Here is a 23,861-nt window from a genome sequence, read left to right on the forward strand (position 1 = left end):
GACTCTACTGACTCAGAGCATTTGTTCTGGTTTGGATTTCTTAAACTTCTTGTGGGGGAGAGCTTAAAGTACATCAGTCGAAGGTTTATTAATGAACTGAGACAGTGGTACACCTGCCAAAGACACGAGCAAGTGCTAAGTACACCAGTGCAAACAGAAGAGAAGCCAATTGCTGCACATTTTGTTCGTTTAGTCTGTATTTTTCCCCCTTATTTCCAGGTTCTTCAAGAGCAGCTCCACACAGTTGCCAACTTCCCTCCATGTGGTGTCCCAGCATGCCTTGTGCTGGCAATGCCACACATACCATTCAGCTGCCCTGGAGAACGGAGCCTGCCTCCGGGGTAAGGCAGCAGGCACAGCCCAGAGATCCGGCTCCTGTGGGTCAGCAAGGCTGGGGAGGGAGCGCGGGCTGTGAGCTGCTCCCTTCTGTGGCAATGGCAGCTTTCCTCTGCTCTTAATACCTTCCAGTCCTGTGGATCAGGGATACTGCAACAAGCACTGCATGAAGGGGAGCTGGAGGCTGTAAGATGGTTGTAAGGCTTTAGCATTGGCTTAAAGTTCTAGGAGCTCCGTGATTTCTCTTGTGTGCTTCAGGCATGTGCTTGCATACAGCCTGCTTCTCCCAAAACCTGCACAGACAGAGCAAAACTGCTGGGTTTATTCTAAAGATGTGCTTCTCAGCTGCTGCCATTAGATCCTGTGAAAGTGGTATGTCAGAAATGGAGGAATTAAAGTCATACAGGAGCTCATAGTTCAAGACAATTCTGACTCATTGTATCAACATTAAGACAGAGGGTGAAGTTTAAGCATCAGTAATGATGCTTAAAAGCTGTGTGTTCCTTAGGTTGCACATATGTGGCTTTTAGATACATTGTGTTATATTTGCCATATTCATTCTTCTCTGAATAACCCATATGATTATTAATTTATTTTAGGATATGAAAGCTGGGTTTTTCAGGAAGTTACAGGAATCTGGGTCTTTAAGCTAAACGTAAACTATTGGAAGTACCAGTAACACTGCATTATGGCTCCTCTGAAGATGATCATGGAATCACAGAATGGCCAGGATTGGAAGGGACCTCAAGGATCATGAATCTCCAACCCCCTGCCACACACAGGGCCACCAACCTCCACATTTAATACTAGACCAGGCTGCCCAGGGCCCCATGCAGTCTGGCCTTGAACACCTCCAGGGATGGGGCATCACGATCCTGCTTAGATAAAGTGGTGAACTGTAAGAGGAGCTGGGACCTCTCTCTGTAGGAATGGGACTTAGGAAGGTTAGAGTTACATAAGCAAACCTTTTGTTTGTATAAACTATTTTTGCTGTTCTAGATTGACAGAAAGCATGTGTAGAAACCTACCAAAGACCTATGTTACTCGATCTTGTTCCTTCAGTATAACACGGCGCTTGAAGAACTGAGCCACTTACAGTCTGTGGCTAAGAAATAGGCAAAACAAGTACAGTGAAGCAAAGGAAGCCAGGGACAGTTTTTAACTTGCTTGCAAAGGAGATTCAGTACTGTAGATTTGCTGGATTAACTCCCATTTGCTGAGGGAAACACAATAGGAACTAACCAGTGAGAAAAACAGGTTTACTCCTTCTGCTTGGCATATGTATTTGTAGCGTATATTGCAATGCATAACTTCTAGACTTAAAATTACTTTGTTGTCTTTTCCCAGTTTGCCTCCCTTCCCTCTCCCTCCCCCTAGTTATAATTACAATAGCATTAGTTATTCACTGACTTGGTTAACAAAGCCAAGTCTTCTGCTAAGGCAGGTAGAGGGGTGATGGATGCCCCTCTACCTGAAGGAATTGGTGGCACTCAGGTGTAGGCACAGTGGCCACTCTTGCTGAGATGGAGATCCGGCTCCCAAAAAGCTCCTCTTACTGCCTTGCAGATGCTGGGAAGTCATCTACATGGGCTGTATACTGACTGGCCACATCAGGAGGTCTGCAATGGGCAATTACCAGCTTTTGGGTTGGGTAGATGCAGAAGAAGTGAAGAAGCATGAGATAAGTTGAAGAAACTCTTAGAAACTCTTATCAACACTCCGTGCCACATCAGCCTTGTAGTTTCTAGACATGAACTAGGGGCGTGTTTTTAGACCATAGTACGTTGTAATCCTCATTGGAATAATTTTTGTGAGACATTCCAGACAACTCAAGTACAGAATGCTGGTTCAAGGCAAAGAGGCATGCTGCCATTTTAAGATTGCTGCTCACTGAAATCCCCTGCGGTATATTTCTGTGTTTATGAGATTTTGATGCAGCCTTGAGTTCATGCAGCAGCCGTGGCCTGGGGAATATTACTGTTACATGCAGCAAACAGCATCTAACCATATCAGAATGTATTGACATATTTTTTGCAAAGATGGCTAACAAGATCTATGGGCCATGTTTTCCTAAATATCTTTCAGAGTTCTGCCGAAAACAGTTATTAGTTTCCCCTTTAATAATTTCATAAGAGTATTTCAAATAATCTGATCTGCACTTCAGCATGCCCTGCCAAATTGATGAGCAGTACATTTTGAACACACTCGGATGGCTTCTGACACAAAGTATCTTTTAGAATACCTTGCAGTTGCTCTCAGTAAATGTTACATAGATATTCTTTTCAAAAATATTGTAGTTTGATAACGGAAAATAAACTGCTACATCTGAAAATATTAATATAGACAGTTCAAGCAATGCAATTTTAGAAGAGTGTGCCATTTCAGCATGACCTACAGGAAATCAGAAAAGAAAGATGACAAATATAGGGAATGTGAAGTCTAATTACTGTAGCATCTTTATGAAATAATGAAAAACTTGAGAGTATGGCTGGCAAATGGGCACTAGAGTGACAAACAGAACGTGTTCTTTTCATCAGAATCCCAGGAAAGATACTAGTAGTATTAGAGGACATGTGACGTGGGAAACATCCTAATGTAGTGATAGAGACTGCCTTACATGCATACTGCTTTTATGACAAAAGTGGTCATCATATACTTCCCAGTTGTTTAGAAAATTATAAGCACACTAGGACAATTCATGTTTTACAGTATAATATTTTATTTTTGTTGCATATAGTCATTGGTTCTAGTTGCTGAATTAAGAGCAAGCCAGTGGTTATGCTAAATACTTTAGAAAAGGAACCTCTTAGTTACAGTTCAGTAAGGCTCAGTGAGTCTGAATTGTGGAAAAGATGGATTAAAAAGCAAATCTAGGCTCTGATAAAGTGTGTGTGGCACATAAGTAACACTTGGGAGGTGAGATTCCAGTGGACTTGAAGAGACACCAGTCTATGGATTGTAAGCTACGGCCAATTAGAAAAGCAGTCAGCAAAATCTCCTCTGCCTCGTGAATCTGTCCTTGGTTGGCTCTTGGTAGATACAGTTCTGTACATTTATGTACACCCAACTCCACAGTGTGTGAGCACTTCTGGAGAGCCTTGTGTCTGTTATAACAAAGCTCTGTTATAAACATTCTCTTGGGCATGCTTAGACTTTGCAGAGAAGGATTCTGTGCTGATGTTTTCAAGCCAGTTTGAATTCTGGATATTGTTGTGATTATTTCATTTGATTTCACTATTAATCACTTAATAATGTGTGCATCTGAACTTTCATAAAACCACAACATCCCTGACTGCTCATTGAAATTTCATGTGATAAACCTGTATTGTTTCTGACCTATGTTTGTCTAACCTGAAGACTTGTGGTGATAGTGACTATTTCACATCTCTAGACAATCTATCCCAATGATTCAGCATCCTTATGGCTAGAACACTCTATGACTAAACTAAATGACTTTTTCAAGTCATTTTCCTCTAGGGTTTTTTGTTTTTATTTCCTTCCTTTGGACTCTCTCCGGCTCTGTTTGTATTTCTTGAAGCCTAGCACCCAAACCTGGCCACAAGGTCCTGTGTGAAGTCTTATTGGTGACAAGTTAAACTGGAAAGTCACTTTAAGCACTTTTTAGGGCCCTGTCTGTAAGAATTTCTTTGTGTTGTCTTTTTTAAAAAGTGCAGCATCGTTAACGTTTATTCATCTGAATAATACGCTATAGTCTCTAGACAGTGCTGTTTGTTTGTTTTCAGGAACAATTAGCTTAGCTCTCTCTCATTCTGTATATATGCAGGTGATTCATGTCTTCCTGTACAAAATCCTGTACTTGCCTTAGATGAATTTCCACCATTTTCAGAACATTTCTCAAATGGGTCAAAAAATCATTTTGAATTCTAAGCCTGTCCTTCAGTATATCTGCAGCCTTCATAATTCATGTTATAATAAGATTTAATGAAGATATTTGGTCTTCTGTCCTCCATGTTAACAAAGAGTACTCCAGCTGGGGCAGCTGTGATGAAGTCTGGAAGATGCCTTACCTTGAAAGTGCTCTGAGACATGATGAGTGTCATCACTGTGGCCCACACAAAAGTGCTGTTGAGGAAATTACAGGCTGTGAGCAAACCTCAGTTTCTTTCTCATTTGTGAGGCCATACTGGGTTTATTTGTTCTGAAGAGTAAATGGGGCGAAAAAAAATAAAAAAAAATGCTATTTGTGCCAGGAAAAAACCCAAGTGCCACTAATCCAAGAACAAATAAACTAAGAATGGAAACAGATTCATAAGAGAATACTGAACTGCAGTTTGGTAAATGTTGCCTAATTATGGAAACTTTGAAGGTCAATATGTAAGAACAAAATTACTTATGGATTTAAATATTTAAGTACGGAACTCGTAGGACTTCACTAGAACTTTGCATCCAATACTTGTCCTTTAAGGCATACAAGGCAGAGTACCTTAAAAATCTTGGACAGAATAGCCAAGTGATTCAGGATTTTAGGCCTCAGGGTTTTTTTTTCTGTTTCTTGGTAACAACACAATGAAAGAGCTGAAGTTATTGATGGTATATGTAGTATGTACATCCATGTTTGGAGACAGTTCAGTGCATCCAGTGGAAAAAAAAATGAGTCAGACATCTAAAGCTTGTATAATTTGTCATTGTGGTCAGAAAACTCTAAGGAAAATATGCAAAATTATTATTTTTAATCATCCTTCTTCCAAAAAGAATGATCACATACTCACTTTTAGGTCTGCCAGTATCCTGTTGCTATTCAATATGATCCCCTCTGTATTTCATGGCACCTTCTCTTTCCTCTTTTATCTCTTGGCAACAAGAACTAAAAATAGCTGTTCTAGTGGAACAATAAAACATTTATTTGCAGGAAAAAAAGATGCTAATCTGGCTAAATTTTTTGTTACTTCAAAAATTACAAAAATGCTTCAGGTTTGACACTTCATATATGTGTATTTTGAAGGAGGTGTGTTCAGGTATTCCAATTTCTCTCTGGAAGTCAAGGTTGACCCCAAGGGAAGTCAAGGTCCTATGCTAAATGTATGTGATATATCTATTGAGGACCATTGCATACAAACTGCCCATTATGATCTCCCTCTCTTCTCTTACTCTATTGGTGTTGCTTCTGGGAAACAAGTTTGGATTTTCTTTACCATTGCTTGCTCTCTTTCCAGTTATTTGTCTCAGCCATTTGCTGGTCAGGGGGCCTTCTACATCTTTCTTCACCTTTCTTTTTCCTCCCATTCCATACACTATGCCTTCCAAAATTGTGAAACTCAGACTGCCTGACCATAAAGTCATATCTATTTTTGTTCCAATTTTCTTCTACTAGCTCCAGCATCATCCTTAGTTTAAGTTTTCAGTTTCTTCCTCCCGGAAACAACACTGTTTCTAGCACATAGCTTTCACTTTGCTTGAATACTAAAAGAATATCTAGTTTGAAGCTGTGTATGTGATCTGAAGCCCTTCTTTGCCATCTTTTGTTGATCTATTTTTCTTTATGTATTTGTTAAATATCTGTTTTCACAATTCAACTTTTGTGTCCTTTGTCTTATTTTGTTTAGATTTTATTGAAAACAAAATATTTATTGTTTCTTACTTTGTATTTTTTTAGTTTGATGGTAATTCATATTGTGTTCCTGTTCATTGAGAAAATAGCTATGCAATAGGTTTTCCACAGTTGACTTAGGAAAGTTTCCAATTTCTTTACTGCACTCCTTTTCTTTAAATGAAGCACATACGTATTCATAGAAATTTAGTGACATATTAATAGCTCTATCAGAATACAAAATTAAGTCTGATTTGCTGTATTGTGTTAGCAGCATCTTTCATTTTGGCTCTGTTTCATTTCTCATCCTCCATAGAACAATTGTATTTGGTTATTTTGCTTTGTATGACTTAATGATCTAATGTGATGTGGATTTTTTCATTGTTTTTTTTTTTTGTTTTGTTTTGTTTTCCCGGCACTGTTCTTTTGTATATATTATTAAGTCCAAAGGAACAGGAGGGTTTGTTTGTTTTTATTTTACTTAAAAAAAATTCTTTCATATGATGATAGGTACAAATTAAACTTTTGAAAACATTATCACAGTGTCACAGGGGTTGGAAGGGACCTCTGGAAATCATCCAGTCCAACCCCCTACAGCAGATCACACAGGAAAGCACCCAGGTGTGTTTTGAATATCTTCAGAGAAGGATACTCCATTAGAGGAGTATTCATTAGAAGGATAACCATTCTGGGCAACCTGTTCCAGTAAAAGTAAATATTTTCCTCATGTTCTCATGCAACGTTCTGTGTTCCAATTTGCGCCCACTGCTTATTGTTCAGTCGCTGAGCGACACCAGAAGAGCCTAGTCACATCCATTTGATACCCACCCTTTAGTGTTTGAGCAATTGTTCACTTGTAGAAGTGACCAAAGTGATTTCTGTGCCTGGGGACAAGGACAATCACGCTTAAAACCTAGTGTAAATAGTCATGGTTGAACACTGCTATAGGTAAACAACACACACACATTTAATACATCTCTAATAAGACTTTTTCTAGCTTTAGCCTGGTTTGGATGTACAGTTTGTGGTTTATTTGGGTTAGAATATTTCCACCCATTCCTTGTGCCATCATATCAACTGCTTTTGAAGAGCTTTTGCATGTCAAACATGGAACATATAGAAATTAATGTTGTGTGTCATGATTTGAGTCTACTTAAGATTCTGCAAGATTTTTTTCCTCCGTAGAATAAATGTAACTTGTCTTGAAGGATAGACCTCTTTCCCTGCTCTCCTTTTTCTCTAAATTTAACATATATATTCTTGGACTTTGGTATAAGAAGGCACATCTCCCGGAGAAGTCAGTGGAGTTCTGGCTACTTATCCAAGGATTGCATTTAGCTCTTGAGTTTCACTGGAAGATGGACAGTGCTTCCTTGTACATTTGCAACAGCCAAGGCCTGGTTTTGTAGAGTGAAATGTAGCTCATTCATCGAACAGCTCTATGATGAGCTGTTGGAAACTCCATCGCAGTGCATAGATTTTGTATGAAGATAAGCTAGTGCGCATCATAGATTTGTTTGTTTTTCAGTGATAATTTTGTTTGGCAATTCCTAGATTTTGCTGTTTCTCTCAATGTGTTCAAGATAATTTAAATGCTGAAAAAGATTTGTCAGAACCATCTGGCATCCTCTGAATTAAGAAATGTAGGCCTGGGGAAAAGCAAAGGGGTAACAGAGGAGCAATTAGTTAGCCAAGTACATGTATTCTGCTAACAGTATACACTAATATGTGTTCTGTAAAAGAGTGGGAGGTCACTTTTGAGAGGCATTATTTCCTGTGAATTCTACAGGGAGAATTTTTTTCCAGCATGGAAAAATCTTCCTGCAGAAATGGAGGAAAAAAAAAAAAAGAAAAAAAAAAACCACATCCAATTTTATTCTTAATTTAGAGAACTTAATTTGAATGCTGAATGTATAATTGAAGAAAACCTATGCATTGATTTGAATGCTGTGCCATGAAGTCTATATGAGGATGGTTTTCTTCAGAAGTTGCACTGATCTTCTGTATTTGAATTTTCTTCTATAAGCCAAGGCTTTGATTAAACCAGCAGCTGTTTTCTTTGCTGTTAGTATCAGATAGGCAACCGTCTATCATTTTCCTCCCTCATGGGAACTCAGATTCTTTGCTGAATGTAGCATTTTTGGCAAGGCCACCTCACCAACCAAAAAAAGCTGATCCTCATATAGAACTTACATAATTATCACACTGGCGTATCAGTTGAAACATAGCCAGCAATGGCTTTGTACTGATCCTTCCTTCTCTGAGTTTCTCATTGAGGCTTAGTAGAGCCCTCTAAGGACATACAACATATTTCTTAATCTTTTCATGGAGCCTTGTGCAAATGAATTACCTAGTCTCAAAGGGAACAAATGGGAAATCCTCTACACCTGGTCTAAGAAATAATCTCTGTGCTTGTAAGAGAAAGGAGGAGACTGGAAAGAGATTTGGTAAGGGTTTATGAAACACAGAAGCTTTGGAGCTTTTCTGGAAGCTGCCAACTTGAAGGAGCTTCTTTACTTTCAAGGCTTACAGGTTGTTAAGGAACACCAGTGCTGGGTTTCACACCATTTCCATTGAGTAAAATCATCTTCTTTTGATGGACTGACATGAAAAAATAATCTAATAGAGCAAGCAATGTTGATATTAGGTGCAGGAAGGAAATAAAAGTCGGATGTTGAGAAGAAACACCAGAATTACTGAATCTGATTAACATTAAATTTAAAAATTTTAACTGATGAGCTCTCTGTGCCAATATTGAACAAACCTCAGGAGCTCAGGTCATCTCAGAGTGCTAGGGAAAAATGTTGCATGTAAATTTTTTTCTACTCTGAATAGAGTCGACATGGACTTGTGTAAATGCAATGTGATGTCAATCTCAGAAGAAAAAAAAAACCACAAATATGAGTATGGGAGGCAGCTGGTAAAGAGAAAAGGATAATGAAGTTTTACATGTTGGCATCTTCGTGGTGGCAGTTTGTATGTTATAATGACAGTCAGCCAACTGTGCCATTCTTATGTGACAGAAACTACAAAGGTTGAATGTATTAATGCTACGTACTGCAGAGTAAATTCGGTAAGAAAATGACTCTCTGATGTCAGTAAAACAATTATCAGATTGAGAACTAGCTAACCAATAGATCTTGAATAATTGTACATAGGGAATACTTCTCTAAGTACAGCATTTTTACTGATGTCCTGCAGAGATCATAGAATCATAGAATTGCTCAGGTTGGAAAAGACCTTAAAGATCATCAAATCCAACCTCAACTTAACCATACTACCCTAACAGTAACAGCCCTCTGCTATGTCATGTCCCTGAGCACCACATCCAAATGGTTTTTGAACACATCCAGGGATGGTGACTCAACCACCTCCCTGGGGAGCTATTCCAATGCTTAACAACCCTTTCTGTAAATAAGTTTTTCCTGATACCCAACCTAAACCTCCCCTGGCGCAATTTAAGACCATTTCCCCTTGTCCCGTCACCAGTGAGAAGAGACCAACCCCGCTCTCATTGTAAGCACCTTGCAGGTACTGGAAGAGAGCAGTGATGTCTCCCCTCAGCCTCCTCCTCCGCAGACTGATCTGTACATTTATAGAGTAGCAAGGAATGACAGCACTGGCACTGGCAGCAATGTGGCCTGTTAGCTCGGTGATCAAACTTGTTAAAAATAAGCATTTTCATACAGTCAAGCTACAGGTAACACACAAAGAAGTAGTGATTGTACTTTACAAACCAGTAGCTGTGAAAGCAACTTTACTGTTGAAATGAAGACACAGCTGAACATAATTTGAGGCACTGATCAAGAAGCATGGCAGTGCTTGGACTTACATGCCTTTCAATGTTAGAACAAAATACCACATGCATTATGCTTACTTTTAACTTCTGTGCTGCTCTTATTAAAACAAGGTGCTGTTCTGGAGCTCAGGCTTTGTTAAAGGCCTCTGACAAATTAGAAGGGATGCAGAAGAGTTTCAGTAATGCTTAGAAAACCTGCTCAACATCTAAAACTAGTTTATTCAAGATAACTTTAGAAGTCAAGTATCTTTATGAGACAAGAGCATAATGGGATCCAGCTGCTTGAGTACAAAGTATGAAATAAGGGAGAGGTGTGTGGGGGGAGAACCACTGTTGTTGTGACCTGTTCACTTCAAGTCAGCCATCATCAGAGCACCTAGATCAGGCCAGCTTCACTACCTACAACTGCAAATATTTGTGTTGGCTCGGGTGACTGTTGTGCTTGGCCATTAGAAGGTAGAGTTAGCTTGGCTAATTGTAACTGAAAGGAAACAGTGCATTTCTATCTTGATGTCCATGACTTTATTTTAGAATTTTAATAGTTTACATTAATTCTTCCCTCTTTCCTTAGGGCACCAATGCCTCTGCTCTGGAAAAAGACATTGGCCCAGAGCAGTTTCCCATCAATGAACACTACTTTGGATTGGTCAATGTAAGTGTCATTTTCAATGGACAAATTCTATATAGAACTATGGTTTTGATGAGTTTTACTTTTTTTTTTTTTTCATCCCAATGCTGCTCTAAGGCAGGATTGCCTTGTTTTTAAAAAGTTCTGTGCATGTTCCAGTTTTAGGCAGAATGGGCTGCAAAATTGTTTAAAGATGTTTTGAAGATAACTTCGTACTCCCCAGAGAAAACAGTTTAGTGTTCTATGAATGTTTCCAGTGGTTAGAACATAAACCTGATAAAGCTAGAAGTCTACTTTGTCTATAAAATCTGAGGGACAGTCTCCTTAATTTTTGGTAGAAAGTGATAGAATTGTATAAAAGTTTATATACGATGATTTCCGAGGTCTCCTACTGAGCACTAAAATGGAACCTAGCAGTAATGTACTGATATATGGAAGCAAGTTTAAGGAGATCCATTGCAATAAATATATTTCTTGCAAGTGGAGTTTTTACATTATATCCTAGTTAATTTAGAACACCATAATTCCTTGTGTTTTTCTATGCATTGTTTGGATGGGTGTGGAAATATATTCCTACAGCAGCTGCCTGGCAAAATGGCTGTGTCACAGAAGACAGATGTTGCGTAGTTTCTTGTGATATAGAGGTTAAGATTGTTTTTGCTTTTACATGGCAGTTTGGGAACACCTGCTACTGTAACTCCGTGCTGCAGGCACTGTACTTTTGCCGGCCATTTCGGGAAAATGTTTTATCATACAAGGCCCAACAGAAAAAGAAGGAAAATCTCTTGACTTGCCTGGCAGATCTTTTTCACAGTATTGCTACTCAGAAGAAGAAAGTTGGAGTTATTCCACCGAAGAAGTTCATATCAAGGTTACGAAAAGAGAATGGTGAGTATGAAACTGGAATCCTCTTAGATATCTGTAAGCTGAGCAGGGAAATCTAAACATTAAGCAATGTGATCATATTAGTCAGATGTTCAGGTTAAGTCTGTAAATAACTTTTAGCACTTTTTTGGTTTTAGATATTAACATTATAGTATCTGTTATGCAGTACTATGCTTGAAATTGCTATGCCAGATTTCCTGATTTCTCAGAGGTGATGATTTAGTGCGTGGTATGACAGGCCACACTGAGCAGTGAGCTAGGGCTGGGAAGAGAGTGGTTTTTTTCTTACTTTTAATGTGGCATGGCAGAGAGAAATGTTGCGGGCAGCTGGCAGTACTGAAGCAGTATGGCCCATTAGGGCTACAGGCTTTACTAGCCCAAAACACCATGGGGGACAGGAAACTGTATTTTGGGGTTGTTCAGTGGGCTGCATGTCAACCACTGCTGCTGTTCTTAGGAGCAGTAGGTGCAGTCTGACTTTGAGAAGCATCAGGTCCTTTTTGAGCACCACATTGGCAACAGCATATGCCTGATCTTTCAGTGTTTCTTCCCAAGGGATGGGAGGAATGTCTTGAAATAAGGAAGCCTGCCACACAGTTCCTTTTCAGCCTGGATTCATATCAGTGTGGGTGTTGTACTTGGAAACAAGGGAGCTTTGAATGAAGAGAAGAAAGAATTGTGAGTTAACACCTGGGAGAAATTCCCTCCTGGTGACAGCATGTAAATGGACAAATTGTCCATTGCAAAGCAGACACTGTAAACAGTGACAAAGTCAGCTCCGAGTCATCTTAGTGAAAAATACCCCTATGCTACTGGGATCGCCTTCTGGGACCAGGTCTTATGTTTTCAACTTTTTCAAATTAGGGCCAGATTCGGGATATATTAATGTACTTCTATGTTCAGGCTAGCTGCTGCAAAGCTATGGACTGTACAATATTTTTGAGGAAATCCATGTGGGCTTTTTCCAGGAGCAGAGGGATAAAACCACACATTTCTTGGGCACGCAAATTATTTTTCTTTAACATTTAGGGCAAGTTAAGCCTTCACTAGGGAAGAAGCCTGTTTTTCATCACAACTGAGGTAGTCTCTGCTCCAGAAAGCGTTTTATATGAAAGAGAAGTCTGTACTCATCAGACTTGTGTATGAAAAATAAGCTTTGTTAGATGATGTTGCTATTATTATTATTATTATTATATGTTTGCATCCAGCATCTTCGTTTTCCCCAGCCAAGGATTGTACTGTCCAAACTCAGTGATGTGGAATGTATGGGTGGGAATCAGTCTAATGTTAAGCAATGGGTGTAAGCAATTAATGTAAGTTCCTTCTGTAGTCACCAGTTTTCTTGTACAGTGGGTACAGATAGTTGGCTGCACTGAGGACCACCCTCTTGCTTTCTCCACTGACTGTACTAGAAGCCTACACGGCTAACTCCAAATACAATCCTGTTCTTTTAGACACGCTGAAGTTGTGCGAGTCGAAGTCTTCCCTCAAAGTAGCTTCTCTGAAGCCAATGTATTTTTCTTTGGCATGATTTTAAGTCGTTGGCTGAGCAAGGACCAACACATGTCATTGGAAAACAATGACTTAAGTTTGATTTCTTAAATTAAAAGACATACTCAGCTTTAGAAATCTTGCCTCTCTTCTTCACAGATCTCTTTGACAACTACATGCAGCAGGATGCACATGAGTTTTTAAATTACTTGCTGAATACAATCGCCGACATTTTACAGGAGGAGAAGAAACAGGAAAAGCAAAATGGGAAATTGAAAAATGGCAACATGAACGAAGCTGAAGAGAACAATAAGCAAGAACTCACCTGGGTGCATGAGATTTTCAGGGAACACTGACTAACGAAACTAGATGTTTGAACTGTGAAACCGTAAGCATTGGGATAGATTCTTTTTTTTTTTTTTTTTGGTTGTTTGCCCTTTAATAGATAGATACATTTTATATATATAAACATATGAATCTTTTCAGACATCTGAGAATTGTGGATATTCCTGTAGCCTTTACTTCTTGAAGTGAGTATATTCTTTTCTAAAAATTTATTTTTCTAGGTGTTTCTTGGCTAGCCTTTGCCGAGTCTGGCTGTCATAACATGTACCTCTACAATTAGAACCCTTGCTAGTTAATCAGTATCCTTCTCTATTACTGTAACTTCGGGAGAAGGTATTTGCATTGGTATTCCAAGAACCAGTGGAAAGTTAAGATGGATTTGCATTAATTTATATCGAAGAATGTGACTGACAAAGGATTTGTTATTAACAAAACATATGTGTTCTTTTGTCTTCTGAAATATTCTTGAAAGAATGGTGGAAGTCTTTTTATTTGAAGTCTCAGTAAAACACAACATAGTTCACAAATCTTACCTAACTTTTGCTTTGTGAAATGGAGGTGTCAAGGATGAACTAGTTTTCTCAGCACTTTCTATAGCTGATAGAGTTTGCAAAGGACCTTCTTCAGGAATCTCTCTCCATCTGTCTCCAGGCTGTTCTGTGAGATGAAAGTCTGAGCAGTATCAGGTATTCCATCTACACAGTACAGCTTGTTCTCATTCTTGCACTGTCCTTGCACTGAGTTGTTGCAATTTTTTGTGCAGCAGTGTTGTGAATTGAGCCAACAAACTGATCTCTCCTAAGAATGATGTTTCCAACTCAAACCAATATTGCTACTACGGAACTTGTCTGTAGAAAACACAGCTTTAGATTACCCGCATGAAGGTGGAAGGAAGTGCCCAGAGAAATCATCTTTCAGCCGCAGGCTGAAGTTTAATGCCTAACTCTAGGCAGCCAAATTTAGGTGATATAAAAGTCTAGAAGAACGTATTCTGATATTCTTTAATGATAACACTACTCCAAGAAAAAGACTTCTCAGGAGCTTGTATTCAGGGACAGGGAAGAGTGATAAAGTGACAATCAACTTGAGAAATGGGGTGGACTGAATCTGGGACAAGACTGATAAAGAGAAAACGTGAGAGGTAGACATTAAAAATTAATTCTTTAATACATTTCAATTACGACAGCTCACATAGTAATAGCAAGATAAAAAAGTGGAAGGATTCTTTTTGACAGACAACTTCTTTAAACATTTGTGGCCTGTTTAAAGAAGCCTAACATCCTATGTTTGCTCAGTCAAATTGTAATGAAGTCAGGATGTGTCCCCATGTAAGAGCAAAACCGCACAACACCCAGTATGTAATTCAAAGTGATCAAGCTGCATGGAAAAAAAAAACAGCACTATGTGCTGCTGCTGTAGGAAGGCTTGTCTGCAGCTTCCTGTGAATACAGAAATATGGTGTTCTACACAGTATAATTCTACAGCTGCTTATGTTTTTCTTTTATTACTGTACCTTGAAATCTTTGGAAAATAAAAAGGATTAAAAGGTAACCCTTTGCTAAAATATGAGTGTATTGTGCATGAGGAATCATGCAGATTCTAGTAGTTATTCTCAAAAAGAGAATCCGTGTTTCCAGTGACCTCTAGTTGTATTATTCTAGCTTGAATGGACTCGTCTCCCTGTTTGCATAGTATATTATGTTCTGAAATCAATATCAGGATTCCTAACTTCTTAGTGATATTCAGATAAAATTATCTATTTGCCAAAGACTTTTCCAAGTATTTAACCTCCCTCTTGTTATGCTGTGTGCCTGACAGAACTCTACTTCCAGCAGCAGAGACACAATGTTCTCTGAGATTTTGTTGCTCTATTTTTGAATTCTATATATGTGTTTACACTGCAGTTGATTGCTGCCAGTTTTGTGGTTTCCTGTGTTCTTAGGATAGAATCATATCTCAGAGAGGATTTTTGCTTGAAGAACTGCCATTCATTTTATTTAACTGTACTTTATGCCTCTGTACATACTTGATAATATCAAAATTCATCCTGCTAAAGGTGTTCCTCTGAGTTCAAGGTTGATTTGGACTGCATTCACAATGTTCATAGGATGACATAATCTGAAGATGAGCTCACAGCAGTATGTAATTTCCACACCTACAGACCTGCAGAAATTTGAGCATGAGTGTCTGGGGTCAGAACAGCAGATGGAACCCCTTGCTGAAGTTCTGGATTTGAACTTTGCAATCCTGTAAGATTAAGTTATTCTAAAGAAATGCATTCACAGAAAGCAAGATATGGAGTGTTCGTGCAACATTTTATAAACAGAATTTGTTGTTACAAATATGACTAAATTCTGCAGTAATTCTGCTACAGTCTTAGTTAATCTTATCTGAAAAATAACCATGATGGTTTTATATTACATATATATATATATATAATTCAATCTCTTTCAACATTAAACATTCTGGGTGAACAATCATTTTCAAGCAAAAGCCAGGATCTATGAATCTATAAATGTTTTAAAGATTATTTTTTAGAAAAAATATTTTTATCAGACTTTTTCTCATCTTTTTCCACCTAAAAAACACATTGATGAAATCACAGCGATTTTACAAAATATTGCTACTTTGCCTTTTTCCTCTAACCTCTCATTCAGTCTTGTTAAAATTATTGATCAGCAATAATATTCCATGGGGAAATGCAGGTGTGCCAACAAGAGACACAAAGCCAGGCTTTTAAATTTTCACTGGAGAAAAAATATAAAGCATTTGAATATGACATTTATGAATGAATGCCTACATGGAAAGTATTTTCACTGTATTCTTAATAGTGGAAATAATCATGTAGAGTGTAAACTGAGATTACACAATTTATACACAGATAAAATTCTAGTATAATGAGCTGGGCTGTATTTTGTAACAATAGAACATATGTACTCCACCAACCAGAACTAATGTACAGGATGATGCTCCTCCCTGTTTAGTGGATAGTAAAGTGCAGTCACCAGTCTGCGGTCAGTGGGTTTGGATAATTGGAATAGACAGAAGTTGGAAACTGGGTTGGTCTGGTTGCTTGCTTGGCAGAATGAATATGGTCATGCTGATCTAGGAAAAAATAAATAAATAAAGAAAGAAAGATAAATAGTTGAAATAAATACTTTGTGTAATTTGTTTTGAGAAATTGTTCCATCTTATAGCATTTGCGCATAGATACATACAGCGTTTTGATGCATGATGTTTTACTAAATCTGCTTTACGTGTATATTTTTTGCTACAGGTTAGTAGTAAAGATGAAGATTTTCTTGACCTTTCTGTTGATGTGGAGCAGAACACATCAATTACACACTGTCTAAGGTAAACGAATGCATCCCTTTGATGAATGTTTCTATCTGACTTTGTTATATTTTCCTAATCTACTAGATGCAGAAAAGAGAAATGGAATAGGATTGTGTTTTGAGCTTTTCCTAAGCAGAAAATTACTATAAACTGGGTTCTTCCTCTAGTGACAAAATACACACTAATGGATTTTGGTTTTCTCTTGTTTTCAATGTACGTGTTTGAAAGAGAAAAAAAATTACTCTCTTGGGGAAAAATTGGTTGCACTGTCATCTTGAAGAATTGCTTAGAATAATAATTGGTTTCAAAGAGATTTGTGTGTGCTTATCTTTATGCTCTTAGTCAAGTGCTTTGTTGATTAGGATTTATGTGCATATTAAAAGTCAAGTGTGTGCTTTGTAGAGCACTAGAGTCCTTAGAGGGCAAAAGATTTCAGAAGTCTTCTGTTGTACCATGTAAGTTTCTCATTGCACATCTTATCCTAAAATTATAATGAGAAGTTTTTAAGTCAGTTCTGCTCTTACTTCATGCCTAATTATTAAACAAATCCTTCAGAGATCTACATGATTTTCAGATTTGCATGAATGGTTACTCTGAGAGATATAAAATATATGGAGTTTTGGTACTGGTGCAATAGACAGGTACCTAGGTTTGAGACAGAATATTACTGCTCTAAAGTAATGGTTATCAATTGGCCAAATTACTCATTCAAGCTCCAAAATTGCTGGCAATGTTGAACAACTGCTGAAACTAATTAATAGTTGTTCTGGAATGCCTAGGAAATATTGCCTGATATCTCACATCAACTATGGAGTTGCAGAAAGAGGAAGCACACAAGGTACAGACCACTCCCTGAGTCAGATGGCAGTGATTTCTCTGTGGACACAACTGTCCTGAGAAATGACTACTGCAGAGTTGCTCTTCTTTACAGCTTAAATTACTACTGCACTGAAAAGGTACATAAAAGAAAATCTGTGCAATACAACATTTCAGTAAAATGAATTTCTTTCCCATATAGATGAATGTTCTTCTCAGTTATTTTTGTAGCTTTTTAGATTTTCAGAGACAGGACATTTTCAGAAATCCAAAGAATATAAGCCTCTGGCATAGCCATAACTCCACAAAGCGGACAGCTGAGCCTGAAGCAGCAAAAGTTTAGCAATAATATAGTACATCTCCATTATTTTTATTTCCACCAGGAGCTGCAAAGCTTATCAGTCCATTTGATCCCAATTTCTAACTAATCTGCCTGTGCTTTTTGTTCTGTTTTGTTCCACTAAGAATTCTGTCATCTGTTAAAATAGAAAATTTGTACTATTTACTCATATAAACAGTAGAAAGCATCTTCTGCACTGTTGTATAGAACCCGCAGAGTTTCTAGAAATGTGGGAGTATTGAGGGTCAGTGATGAATTAGCATGTCTTGAGAGAGAGAGAGTAAATTCCTTTTTCCTGATAAAATACCATTTAAACGAATGCAGATTGGCCCATTAATGGAACAGGAGGGAGTTAGAAATGTCTTGCAAGTCATTCTGCTGTTGTAGAGAAAGGTTTCTCAAGCCTGTAGTTGTTTTTAAGTCTGAAATATGTTTTAGAAGTGCCATGCTGAGCGTTCTTGATTGATGAAACAAGTACAGAAATTGCACTTTTGAAGGGCAACAAAACCATCTAACTTTCCTCCATACATCTCTTCCCCCAGGGAAACAGTTATTACTTGTATGTAGGCTACTTGTTTTGTTCTTGGTAAAGACAAAGAAATGAATGTGCTGAGTCAGTAAACAAGTAGTGCCTCTAGGTTCTGTGACTGTGCCTCACCTGATTTAGTAGAACAGGGTAACAGCCTTTTAGGCAGAAGGTAGAGGATAGGTAAGAAGGTAGTTTGTTTTAGATTAGATATTGCAAAAAAAAGTATTCTCTTTGAGGATGGTGATGCAGTAATGCAGTTTGCCCGGAGAAATAGCTGTGTGTCATGGATGCCCTGTCCCTGGAAGTGCTCAAGGCTGGGTTGGATGGGGCTTTGGGCAACCTGATTTAGCAAGAGATGTCTATGCCCAAGGTTCCTTCCAACCCAGAGTATTTGAATGATAGAATACATCTATTTAAAGCACAGAGTCACAAAAAACCCACTGTGTCTAAAGTGGAAGATAGGTGCTTATGTCTGCATTTAAGGTTCTCAAAACACCTGCCTAGTTGCAATGTAACACTAGAGGTGACAAAACAAATTACTGTCTTTTTTTCCCTGTCAAGATTTTTAGATACCTAAAGTTGTGTTCCAGAATTTATCAACACTGTGATTTCTGACAAATCTTTTCTGCTAACTGCACAGCACAATCAAGCCAACTCTGCCTCTCTTCAAAAGCTCAGTCTAGAAAGTTTCTAAGCATATTTACTTTAGTGATATTTACAAAAACCACTATACTACAGACTTTTCTGCCTAAGAAGATTCAAGTTTAGCTTACAGGAGAACACTATAAAATGTGAATTACCTGGGGATGAAAGAAGTGTGCTTGAAGATGTTCCATTCTATAAATAATTTTGAAAGGCACTGGATGGGTTAAGCATCTATACTGAAATCTAGGCAGCCCCTTGACATGTAAGAGATGAGGATATAGGTCCCATTTATTGATAACTGACCCTTTCCCTCCCCTGCGAAGGCCAGGTTAGATGGGGCCCTGGGCAACCTGGTCAAGTATTAAATGGGGAGGTTGGTGGCCCTGCCTGTGGCAGGGGGTTGAAGATTCATGATCCTTGAGGTCCCTTCCGACCCGGGCCATTCTGTGATTCTGTGATTCCCTGTGTTGCACAGAGGGTCTCAGCACCTAATACAAAGCTGTCACTACAGCCAGATACTGTAAGTCCCTTTGCAAATCCCAGTACAGTTTCTTCAGGTGTTTTAGAAAACTGGATTTCAGTGGAAACAAGATTTCATCTTGTGTGTCTTTTTAGGATTCCAGTTCCACAGTCCAAGCGTGGCACTGGGTCAAAAGCATTAAGAACTTTGAAGAACTGATAATTGTATTTACTTACAGAGACTTCAGTAACACAGAAACATTATGTAGTGAGCAGAAATACTACTGTGAAACCTGCTGCAGTAAACAAGAGGCACAGAAAAGGTAAGCAAAGAGCAGGGTGGTTTCAATATGTTACTCCTGGACTTTGACAAGCCTTCTCTTTAACATTTATTGTGTCTGTAGAACTTACATCCCACATACACGGTCTGTGTGGGCCAGAGAACTTGCAGACAGATTCAAAGCTATTATACTAGTTAGTGTAGAAGATACTGCTAGTTACTGCTAGTATACTACTGTTACTTACAAGGTCCTTTTCTAATGCAAACATTTAATCATTAAGGAAAGAGTGGCTTTGAACTGGACAGATCTTTACCATGTGCATTCTTATGGTGTCACAGGATGCGAGTAAAAAAGTTGCCAATGATTCTTGCCTTACACCTCAAGAGATTCAAGTACATGGAGCAATTGCACAGGTATACTAAGCTGTCTTATCGTGTTGTATTTCCCCTGGAATTACGTCTCTTCAACACATCTGGTGACGCTGTCAACTTAGACCGGATGTATGACTTAGTAGCTGTTGTCGTTCACTGTGGAAGGTAAGACTCCCTCACATCGATCATCTCAAACTATTACAGGTTCCAGGCATTTGTCAAGGGTGAGGCATGCCTGACAAAATGGAGGGAGATTGGAAGAGGGAACATAAGCTGTACTGCTGCCTCAGCTTGTGTATATCTTGGCCAGAAGCTCTTAGCCACCCTTCCTCATAGTAATCTGTATCTCTTTGAAAAATAGTGCTTCAGGCTCCCAGAAGTCAACAGATTGAAATCATGTGAAAGGAAGAAGAAAGCTGTCTCTTTCCTCATCACTTGGAGAGCTTGGAGCCATGACCCTGTGAGGGCCATGGGCTGTTAGCATGTAGACTCTGCAGCAGATCAGCCAGTTCCTGTCAGGAACAATGAAAAAGATAGCTTTATTAAAGCTTCTCAGAAGTGAAGCATTGTTAGACATGAAACAAATAGACAAACCTTTGGGGCTGGAGAAATGTCTTGTTCTCTCTTAATCTCACAAACCATAAGTAAGCTACTATTCATGGCTCATATTTTCAAAACATTTCTCCTTAAAATTACTTCATGTTGTTTTAAAAGTATTTGCCATAGTTGATTGCCAGCTATGAGGAAATTGTTAAGTACTGTGTAGATCAATTTGCAGATGGTCATAGCACAAATCAAAAGAACACTACAAATTTAGTTGACTAGGTCATTGCAACGAGGGAGAAAAAAATAGAACATATATATTGTACTGCCAGAGATGGGTTTATTAGTATTCTTCTTAACATCTAACTATAATTTCACTTGCTTTTATATAGACCACCAATTATCAAACTGGACCTAATAGTACTTTCTAGTGTTATATTGGGTTTTGAGATTTTTCTTCATTTTCCTTTTCAGTGGACCGAATCGTGGGCATTATATCACTATTGTGAAAAGTCATGGATTTTGGCTCTTGTTTGATGATGACATTGTAGAGGTCAGTATGCTGAAGGCCATGAACACAACATTTGAGTTAATGTCCTCTTCTTTGTTTGGAATTAAAATTCTGATCCAGATCTGGGTATAGATTACTAGTCTGCAAAGCCACAGCTTGGTTGTAATGTGACATTTTACTTGGCTCTGTTAGAAAGTTAGATTGCAAACAGAATGATTAATGGCATAGTTCTTACCCTGTCAGTGTAAAGGACAGTTGTTTTATTGTAAAGCAACATCAAACATTTTTAATATCAGATTCTGAGTGTTTAATTTGGAATGTTTTTTATATGTAATAAGATCAAGTTAATTCATTAAAACTAAAAACATACAGGAACTATTTTGCAATCTTTCACAATATTATTTGGCAAAATTGGACTGGGAGTTGTTTGGAGTTTTACTTCTTGAACAACTAGGAGGTTATAAGAGCATCTGAATTTTGTGGTCAGTCTGGGATTGTCTGGACAAAAATTAGTGAGGCATGTGTTCCACAGCTATTACAGATTGTCTAAACATAGTGCAATTCATTCCCAAGCAAACCCTTTATGTCACTGTGGCACCTGGCATAACAGGATCTTGAGTCTAATTCCCTAGGTTTAAATTCATTGGAGTAAAGTAGGACTTCAGGACCATTGCGAATGAAGCATGTACTGAAGAGGGTTTCTTTCGCTTTTCAGGAAGATGAGGTCACATTTGTGCTTTTTGTTTACTACTGCATTCCAAACAGACTGTGTTATTTGAAAAAGCCTAATTCCTTTAGGCTTTCTGAGGCAAACATTCCTATTGATTTCAATGACAGCGATCAGTAGGGTTTAGCACCTGAACATTAATTAACATTTCACTGCTTGAACTGCAAAGGGAATTTGCTATCTGCCGCTCTGAAACATGTAAATGATTTTGTCCTCTGTTTTTCTATAGCTTTTTAATCTATGCTTGGCATTTCTTTTACTTAGGAGTACGTTAAATGATTCTATTTATTTTACAGAAAATAGATGCTCAAGCTATTGAAGAATTTTATGGACTGACCTCTGATATATCAAAAAATTCGGAGTCTGGTTATATTTTATTCTACCAGTCAAGAGAGTGATTTGGGAAACTGAACTGCACACAACAACTCTGCAGGCAAAGAAGGTGATGGCCCACTGAACTGACTTTTACAAAGACCTCATCTTGTATGGCTGAAAAATGATATATTCTGTCTCTCATTAAATGGCCTATGTGGTATTGACCCTAACTGTTCATTTTTGACATACAGAACTTTCTTTCAGGAGGGGAGGGTAGTTTGTTGTTTTTAAGTCTGATTGAGAAGTTAACTGCAGTCAGATTCTAGTGGAATTTATACGGAATAACATTTACATATTGAAAGAATTGGATGTCAACTGTTAAACTAAATTTGGCTAGAGCAGTATTTTATATGGAACAGCTCACTGTATTTAGGCCAAAGTCGTTATAAGCTTTCTAAATGATTTTGGACTGTATTGACTTACTTAACCAATTTAAATGTAGGGGGGGGGAAATCTGCTTCACAATGACTGCAATTGTCATAGAGTATTTATTTTTATTTTTATTTTTTACATGTTACTCTCAACTGCAAAGAAAGTTTATTTTCCAAAATCATTTAAGCTTTGGAGGTTGTTAAAAACTTTCAGTGTATAATGTTAGGCCTAAAATTCATGTAGAAGGATATAAATTTCAGTGGAATTAAGCAATATTATATGCCAAGTCAATGTGCTGGTAGATGAGGTTTCAGAACTTACAGAGCACTGGAATACAATCAGCAAGATGACGCATATAACACAGAGGTAAATTACTTTTATAGAGATTGAGCTTATCGTTCTGTTAAAACAATATAACACATTCTTGAATTCATTGATTTTGCAAAGATAACAATACTGCTCATGTGCAATGTATCCATGAGGACTGAAATTCCACAATCCAGCTCCAGGTGTGCTGTCGGTACACTACATAAAACAGGCTCCATCCTACAATTGTTTTTGAATATTTGACAGCATTTTGATCAGGCTTAGTTCTACTGTTTCTGATTTTACTGGGTGAATTTGGCTGGCAATAGTAACACACTGGCTAATAAAACCATCAAACACACAGACTGGAATACAGCAAAGAAAGAACGTAGAAGAATGTGTCAGTAGGGTATGAGAAGGGATGGAAAGTGAGGCAGAGGTAGCACTGGGTATCTCTCTTGCTTGGTTTGACACAGATGTACAGTGCTTGAACCTTAGTACCCAAATACCTATCCAAATTAGATCAACAGCAAAAAACCTCCTGTTGTCTTCAGGGCGACAGAGAACTGGTTCTAGCATTTGCAAAGACTCTATCTCATCTCATCTCATGAAATGTATTTCTACTTGTTACGTTTTATTGACTCTTGTTCAGTATTTATTAGACAATGTTGCTTTCGGTACTTTTCCTTTAGAAGCCTGCTTGTCATTTTGTGGCAGACATTGTTTCAGAAAAGTGCGTCTGAAGCACAGCTAAATCTTCTATTTTAGTTTTCCATAGGAAAGAGAAAAATACTTTTTTACTGTAATGTACTGTGAATGTGAATTTTTGTTGTTGTTGTTGAATACTGGGGAAAATGAAATGCTACACCAACACTGATTGAACAGATGAATTTATCTATGGCCATTTTGTAAACCAATGAAATGTAGCACTTTACACTGAAGGAGAAACAGAAGTGACCTTTTCATATGACTTTTTTTAGTGGTTTATCATGTCATTATATCAGTATAAAAAAATAGTAGAGTGTAACCTTAGGGTCCTTGGGTTCATGTATAGCAGAGCTCTGCAGAGATCACTCATGAATGAAGGTTGTTACGCAGGCTACAGATAAGCATAATTGGGATGCCATTCTTGTTCTTGTATCAATGATGAAATGAAATGTTCTGTCTGTAACACAAAAGACAGACATCCTGCAGGAGACTTCAGCACTCACTGAAGCC

General features: G+C 38.1%; 1 protein-coding gene across 1 annotated transcript; it reads left to right on the plus strand.

The window, feature by feature from the left end:
• The first annotated feature begins 230 nt into the window (after positions 1-230).
• Positions 231-23,657, plus strand: USP46 (ubiquitin specific peptidase 46). The gene is given in 10 exon segments (XM_010710195.3): positions 231-341; positions 10,255-10,335; positions 10,986-11,199; positions 12,847-13,023; positions 13,026-13,075; positions 16,310-16,386; positions 19,397-19,480; positions 19,777-19,974; positions 20,827-20,905; positions 21,887-23,657. Coding segments are annotated over 10 exon segments (1,143 nt in total). The 5' UTR covers positions 231-260; the 3' UTR covers positions 21,989-23,657.
• The last annotated feature ends 204 nt before the right edge of the window (positions 23,658-23,861 follow it).

This window comes from Meleagris gallopavo, chromosome 4 (assembly GCF_000146605.3).
Source record: "Meleagris gallopavo isolate NT-WF06-2002-E0010 breed Aviagen turkey brand Nicholas breeding stock chromosome 4, Turkey_5.1, whole genome shotgun sequence".
In the NCBI taxonomy this organism is placed as follows: Eukaryota; Metazoa; Chordata; class Aves; order Galliformes; family Phasianidae; genus Meleagris; species Meleagris gallopavo.